The following is a 7,642-nucleotide window of genomic DNA, read 5'->3' as shown; positions in this document are numbered from 1 at the left end:
TACTTCAAGTTCGAGACCCGCAAATTATTTGCAATTTTATTACAGCCTTCGCCAGGAGTTATCAACTGCCCAGCCGTTACCGGTAAGAAAAGTTTAAAATCATTTTATTAATTAACCGACATTCTTAGGGACCGAGTACGCAACGTCCCTCTGAATTAACACTACCCCTGTAATCAAACGCGCTAACCAACTAATACACCTTTACACATATACTCACACTTAAACACACACATAGATAAACATATTACAAGCCATGAATACCCAAACGACCAAAAATCCTAGAACATCCTCCCCCGAGGAACAACCGTTCCAAGTAGTAAAACGTTCCCGTAGACGCTCCTCGTCTTATTCCTCAACCTCGTCTACTTCAGCTTCCACCACTGCACCTAGATCTCCCCAACCACTTAACGCTCTCCCAATCCTAGCCGCCTTAATAACAAACATACCTACCAAACTGTGCAACCTTCCCTTATGTTCCTTAACCTAACTGTCTTTAAAGACAACAAAGCTGTCGTTACCTCCAGAGATCCCGACCTAATTAAAAAGTTGAAACCCTTAAGATCCACTATATCCGAAAAGATAGAAATCCAACTGAGAGATAACAAATCCAAAAAACCTCTACTTCCGACACCTAACAGACCTTCTCCCTTTAAACCTACCTTCTCCTGCGTAGCTCGCTCAGTAGATATGAACATCTCGCCAACAGACATCCTCACCGCTCTCCGTGACCAGAACATTGAAGCCAAAAATGCCTGGCGCATTAAGTCCAGGCAAACGGGACAGGACACCTTCCCGTTCCGGATCATCTCGAACTGTCCTAAGTCCATCGACAGATTACTCTCTAACGGCTTCAAAATGTTCTCCAAGAATTATCGGTGCGAACCTTCCCAATCCCCTGGCCCTCAGCCGCTTCAGTGTGGCAAATGTTTCGCATTCGGCCACAATACTTCTTCTTGTCACCAGAAACCGCTCTGCTACCGCTGCGGTCTAAAGCACGATCCTTCCACGTGCACGTCCTCACCTTCCTGTACCAACTGCAAAGGCAAGCACCTTGCCTTTGACAGCAAATGTCCCAAAAGACCAGACCCGAAAACCCTCACTCCCTCTAAGACTGCACCTGTAAAGTGCGTCGATCCTCCCGCCGAAGAGTTATCGGACAAGAACGATGACTCTTCTCCCGAACTATCTTCCACTCCAGAATCTGAGCGCTTCACAAGAATCGAAGACGTGATTCGATTCACCTACCTCTGCATGTCTTCCCTTCACCCCAATTCCAGACTAGTCGAAGACGTAGTAGCCCGACACGCCGCTCAATTCTTCAGGCGAAAAGTGTCGTACGTCATGCGCGGCAGTCATGTCCATATATCCATCACACACCTGCAGACACCTAAAACATACTCTCACTCATAAACCCCTACCAATATTATCGGTAGCTCACATCCCCGTTAATTAAATTCACAGACCTGAAAATTTCGACGGTCAACACGTGCGGATGGAAACGAAAAAAGAACAACGTCATTCATANAGAGCAGCTACACTTACCACAACGTCGCGAAACTTGTCCCACAGGATCCTCGCAACCGAGCGACGTATTCTACGCAAAGTCGCGAGATTAGACTTACATTTTCCATCCGACACACTTTACAACAACATCCCAATTACCCCAATCCCTGCACGAATCCATAACTTACAATCCAAATTCACTAAAAGAGCTATCGATAACAACAACCCTACAACAACAAGAACCCTAACCCACACTCCAAAACGAATAACACGTAAACCAAAGAACAAACTTCCCTTTCCTCCTGCCAAACTTCTGGCGATCACTCCCGACCTACCCGAAGAATACGTAGACTACTACGAAACACTCCCCAACACCCTAAAATAAAAACATCCACTCACAAACAAAACCACAAACGCACACACATACACATACACATACACACACACACACAAACACACACGCAAACATACACACATACACAAAACATTCACATAACATAAAAACCACAATCACATAATACACAAACACATACGGCTGAAGAGGACCTTAATTGGTCCTAAAACGGCCTGAGGTAGAGGGGTTTTAGTCGGTAGGTCCGAGGACTCCTTCCTCGGGAATCCGACACTACCCAGTCGTACGGACGAGGTCACCAACTCGGAAGCCCACTTGTGGTTGTTGTGGGTCGGCGACATATCTCCTTTGGTAAACCTGCTGTCGGCGGACCATCTGTTGGCGGCGTTTCTAGCGGGCCTATCCTGAATTGTCGGAGATGTCAGGATTGAGGGTTTCTCCGAGTCCATGGACGGTGGATCGTGTAGCCGAAGAGGGCCTCGCTCGGAGTCTGAAGTGTTGTGGCATTTCGTCAGGATCGCAAATTGAACAACACCTTGTTCAGAGCCTTATCCCAGTGTTCCGGTGGTGGATGCGTAGTCCCTTCTTGAGCTCCTTATTTCTCTGCTCGGTGGGATTCTTATGGGGGTGGTAAATGGCGGTAGTCCACGGCGCAATGTGGTGACGGTGACAATACTTTTCCCAGAGGCGGCAGGTAAATTAAGGACCATTGACCTACAGCAAAAGTGGGGGTATCCGTATCGGCTGAAAACTTCTTCCTCTAGGTAGTCTACGATGGAATTGTTTGGAGCGCTTGGGGCAGCCTTGTCTTCCACCCATTGGGAGAACAAGTCAGTCACGACGATGATGTACTTGTTTACCGTGGATAGAGGGTAAGGTCCCATTATGTCGACCGCCACGGTTTCCCAGGGACGTCGGGGGGTTCTTGGGCGTAGCGCCACGGCTTTCTGATGGATGTAGGCGCAGATTAGGCATTCCTTTAGATATTGACGGACATCCTTTGGCAGTGTCGGCCAATGATATTGTAGTTGGATGGTTCGAAACGTCTCGTCGCATCCCGGATGGCCATCATCTGGATGGTCGTGGAAGTAGTGGAGGACGTATTGGTATAGGACTTCCGGTACAACGAAGAGATCTCTGTTTTCCTTCCGACGATATAGGAACCCATTCGTAACCGTATAGTGATCCCGGAAACCTCTTTCGTCGGGTAGTTGAGGGACACGCAGCAGCAGTCGCTCTGGAGGATTGAAGGAGTTCGGATTTTTCCAGAAACCGAAAACGACTACAGGTGGGCATTAAAGCTCATTGACGCAGTAGGAGCTAATGGATTTACAATCAGTTTGAAACAAGAGCAGGACCTGAAGATAGTGTTCAGAGGAGTGCCGCAAGAAATTCCAATTGAGGAAATCCAAGATCTTAGGGACATACTTTCAAAACCGTCATGATATTGATGTCATATCATTAATACAATACAATACAATAATACAAGAAATTTTAGATTTACTTTCAATTTGCCTAAACCAAAATTATTTTAAATTTAATAACATTTATATACAAAAGGAAGGCTTACCTATGGGTATGCCCTTATCTCCCATATTAGCTGATATATTTATGGACAACTTGGAACATATTATTCACAGAAGTAACCAAAAAAAAATATAAAGTTTTGGAAAAATTATGTAGACGATATTTTTGTTGTATGGAGTGGTACAAAAAGACAATTAAATATATATTTAGATTACCTGAATAGTTTACATAACAGGATTAAATTTACTATTGAAAGAGAAGAAAATAATAAGTTAAATTTTTTAGATCTAACATTGGAAAAACAAGATAATAAAATAGAAATTTCTGTCTATAGGAAACCCACTCACACAGACACTACAATTCATAAAGAGTCTTGCCACCCCATGCAACACAAAATTGCAGCCTACAATAGCATGGTTCACAGATTATGCAGATTACCATTAAATTAAATTAATTATGATAAGGAAGTAGCTATTATAAAGCAGATTGCTTATGAGAACGGATTTAATACCAAACTTATTGATAATTTAATTCGTAAAAAACAGATTAATTTATGTTATAATTCTATTTATCCTAATGTGCATGTAAAAAACTGTAAATTTAACACACATATCTAGGTTTTTTCTCTTTAAAAATAGCTTTAAAAAATGAGAACGTTAAAATTGCTTTCAAAACAAATAACAACCTTTTTAATTTTATAAATTGTAGAAAAGATAAAACTGATTTGTTACAAAAATGTGGTGTGTATAAATTATGCTGTGATTCATGCAATGTAGTCTATATAGGACAAACGGGTCTGACTTTTAAGGAACGGATATACGAACACAGCAAAAATTACAATGGTAAATCTGCTTTTATGAATCATATTGTAAAAATTTTGACAAAGAAGAAAATGTAAAAGTTTTGCAGTTTAAAGACAAAAGTAAAAAACTTACTATATTAGAATCTATAGAAATTATGAAACACTTAAATTGTAATTCGGAAAGTGTCCTCAATGAAATCGAAAATGTTTACAATTCCCCAACTGTAAAACTTTGTGCAAAATATCTGTAAAACACCCCACCCTAAAGAATTAGTATATAAGAACCAAATTTGTTAACTTCAAATATTCTTCCGAAGATGACCTTGTAGGTTGAAACGAATTTGTCAAGATTCAATATAAATATATTTAGTGAAAGTTGTTTTTCAAGTGTTTATTTCAAAAGAAAAATCAATTTAATGATGTTGTTGGGGATGCCGTCTTCACCAGGCGTATTGTTTTTTAGTTTCGCGAATGTGTAAGTTATGTCGTCTTGTGTTATTTCGGCCATAATATTGTCTCGCGTGTGTTGTGCGGCATGCAAAGTTCGTCTTATGTAATTATTAATGACGCTGTGTGTGTCGCGTCGTGATGTGGTCCGGTGTATGTTACATGCAAATTTTGAATGGTGACGGCGAATGCGTTTGCTTTTTCTTCAGGGTTGTTATGTATTAAATCGTTGACTACGAGGTGGTTTACAGTTGATTGCTTCTGTCCGGTAAGGGCTTTAAATTTGCTCCAGAATTCAGATCCGTTATGGTAATTTAGTTTGGAACAGATCTTGTACCATCGGTTTTCACGATGTGTGTTTATGTTTAGGCGTACTAGCGCGTTTAACCTGTTCCATTCAGTTTTTACCACTGGATTTCTTGTTCTGAAGTAGAGATAGTATAGATCGCGTTTTCTTTTTATGAGTTTGACTATCTAACGCGGAAAAGGTTTTCTGCCTATGCTAATTCGTTTAACTGGTGCTGTCTGGTCTATCGCGTTTTGAACGCATGTGCTATATGTGTTTATCGCGGTATCGATGTCTATTTGATTATCTACGTTCGGTGGGAGTAAGTTTGCGTTCGTTATATGTTCGCGAAAATTATCGAAGTTTATGTTTTCATAATCCCGGATTGCTTTATACGCCATTTGTGCTATTTTGCGCGTTTGTATATTAAGTGTGGCAGTGAGCAGTAAATGATCGCTAATTATTAGTGTCCCTATTTCGCAATGGTCCGCTCTGTCCGTGCAGAGTATATGGTCGGGAATAGGGGAGCCAAGGTGACTAAGGAACGTTATGTGAGTGTTTTGAACGCGGAACAGATTTAGAGAAAGAAACGCGTTAGAGAGAATGCGCCCGTTACGATTTGTTGCGGAATCGCCGAAAGTAGTGTGTCGCGCATTGAAATCTCCTAAAATTATGACTCTAGGAATGGTGGATATGTAGGATAGGCACTCGGCAGGATGCTTGACGGTAGGACTGTTGTAGAACGATATAACGATTATATCGTCGGTGCGTAGGTGTAGTGTAGCTGCAACGTAGTCAAGTTCCTGGAATTGAGGAGGAAGGAAAAAGCGACTAGAAGCGAGTGTGTTGTGTATTAGTAGCGCTGTACCTCTGAGTCGTAAGCGTTTGTCGTTGCCGTATTGTGGGGCAAGGTATCTTTCATTTCGGTTCGATAGCGTTTCCTGTAAGGCTAGTATATGAATAGCGTCGGTGAGTAGTGTATGTAAGACGCTATTCTTTTTCCGTTTCCAGCCGCACGCGTTGACAGTCGATATCTTTAAGTCAGTGAACGTAAGTCAATGGGGGTGACGAGCCACCGATGGGAATGGTGGGTGTTTAGGAATGGGAGAAGGTCTTTGGGGTTTTCAGATGGGTGATTGAGATATGTACGTGGCTGCCGCGCATGACGTACGACACTTTGCGCCTGAAAAATTGGGCGGCGTGTCGGGCTACTACGTCTTCGACGAGCCTGGAGTTCGGGTTTAGGGATGACATGCATAGGTAGGTAAATCGAATGACGTCTTCGATCCTAGTGAAACGTTCGGGTTCGGGATTTGATGTCAGTTCTGTAGATGAATCGTCGTCGTCAGAGATTTCTTCGGCAGGCGGGTCTACGCACTTAACCGGGGCTGTCTTGGAAGGAGTAAGGGTTTTTGGATCAGGACGCTTGGGACATTTAATGTCAAAGGCAAGGTGTTTGCCCTTGCAGTTGGTGCACGAGGGAGAGGATGTGCAGGTTGCAGGGTCGTGTTTTAATCCGCAGCGGTAGCAGAGCGGTTTTTGTTGACACGAAGTAGAATTGTGTCCAAATGCGAAGCATTTTCCGCATTGAAGTGGCTGAGGGCCGGGAGACTGGGACGGTTCGCAACGGTAGTTGCGGGAGAACATCTTGAAGCCTTTTGATAAAAGGGTGTCAATCGATTTAGGGCAAGTGGAGATTATACGGAACAAGAATGTGTCCTTGCCCGTTTGCCTGGACTTAATGCGCCAGGCGTTTTTGGCTTCAATGTTTTGCTCCTTGAGAGCGGTGAGGATATCAGTAGAAGAGATGTTTAAGTCTACTGAGCGGGCTACACAGGAAAATGTAGGTTTGTGATTGCGGGTGTTGGGAGTAGGTAGTAGGGTCTTTTTGGATTTCTTTTCATGCAATTGGATCTGTATCTTTTCAGATAACAAGGATCGTAAGGGTTTTAGTTTGTTTATAAGGTCAGGATCACGAGAAGTGACCAAGGCCTTGTTGTCTCGAAAGACGGTAAGTGATAGGAAAAGAAAGGATGGCAGGCTTTTTAGGGTGGTGAACAGGTCTTTTTGGTTTGCAAATTTGGTGGGGATATTTAGGATAAGTGCAGTGAATATAGGTAGAAAAGTTTCGGGTCTTGGGGATTGGGATTTGGATGAGGAAGAACATGCAGAGGAGTATGACGAGGAACGGTTTCTGGGCCGCTTCACGACACGGAAAGGTTGCTCGTCGGGCGAGTTGGTCCTAGGGTTCTTGGTAGTCGGAGTTTCCATGGTTAAAATGTTGAATGTGTGTGTTTGTTGTGTAAAGAATGAGAATTTGGTTAGTTTGATTAAATTAAGTTATTGGGGATCGAGTTAATTCAAAGGGACGTTGCGTACTCGGTCCCAGTGAATGTCGGTTAGTTGTAAATAAATTTGAAATCTTTACCTCTGTCGGCTGGGCTACTGGTCCACTGCTTACCTCTGGTAGAGTTTATCTGACCGAAAAAGTGCCCGGATACGTATTTATTCGGGCGGCCGTTCGTCGACCGCGTCCGACGCTACGGGTCCGACGACCAATCGCGGAGCGCGCTCGCTCCGTTCTCGCGCAAGGGGGACGGGCTTCCGATCGACGCGGCCGCCGCTTAAATGGGCAACGACGCACGTTGCAGCCGTCATAACGAGTCAAGACAGACAGACAGTCCGACGCAACGTCCGCTCCGCTGCCGTTGTTGTTGTTGTTAGT

The 7,642-nt window shown here is 43.4% G+C and overlaps 2 protein-coding genes across 2 annotated transcripts; one reads left to right on the top strand and one right to left on the bottom strand.

Moving 5' to 3' along the window:
- Positions 1 to 323: 323 nt before the first annotated feature.
- LOC112906295 lies at positions 324 to 1,410 on the top strand. The gene has a single exon (XM_025980190.1). The coding sequence runs from the start codon at positions 472 to 474 to the stop codon at positions 1,408 to 1,410; it is 939 nt and encodes a 312-aa protein (XP_025835975.1). The 5' UTR covers positions 324 to 471.
- A 4,602-nt stretch (positions 1,411 to 6,012) lies between these two features.
- LOC112906294 lies at positions 6,013 to 7,188 on the bottom strand. Its single transcript, XM_025980189.1, has one exon. The coding sequence runs from the start codon at positions 7,186 to 7,188 to the stop codon at positions 6,013 to 6,015; it is 1,176 nt and encodes a 391-aa protein (XP_025835974.1).
- Positions 7,189 to 7,642: the final 454 nt, after the last annotated feature.

The sequence above is a fragment of the Agrilus planipennis genome, unplaced genomic scaffold (genome assembly GCF_000699045.2).
Source record: "Agrilus planipennis isolate EAB-ADULT unplaced genomic scaffold, Apla_2.0 scaffold357, whole genome shotgun sequence".
Lineage (NCBI taxonomy): Eukaryota > Metazoa > Arthropoda > Insecta > Coleoptera > Buprestidae > Agrilus > Agrilus planipennis.
This window is presented reverse-complemented; position numbering and strand designations above follow the sequence as displayed.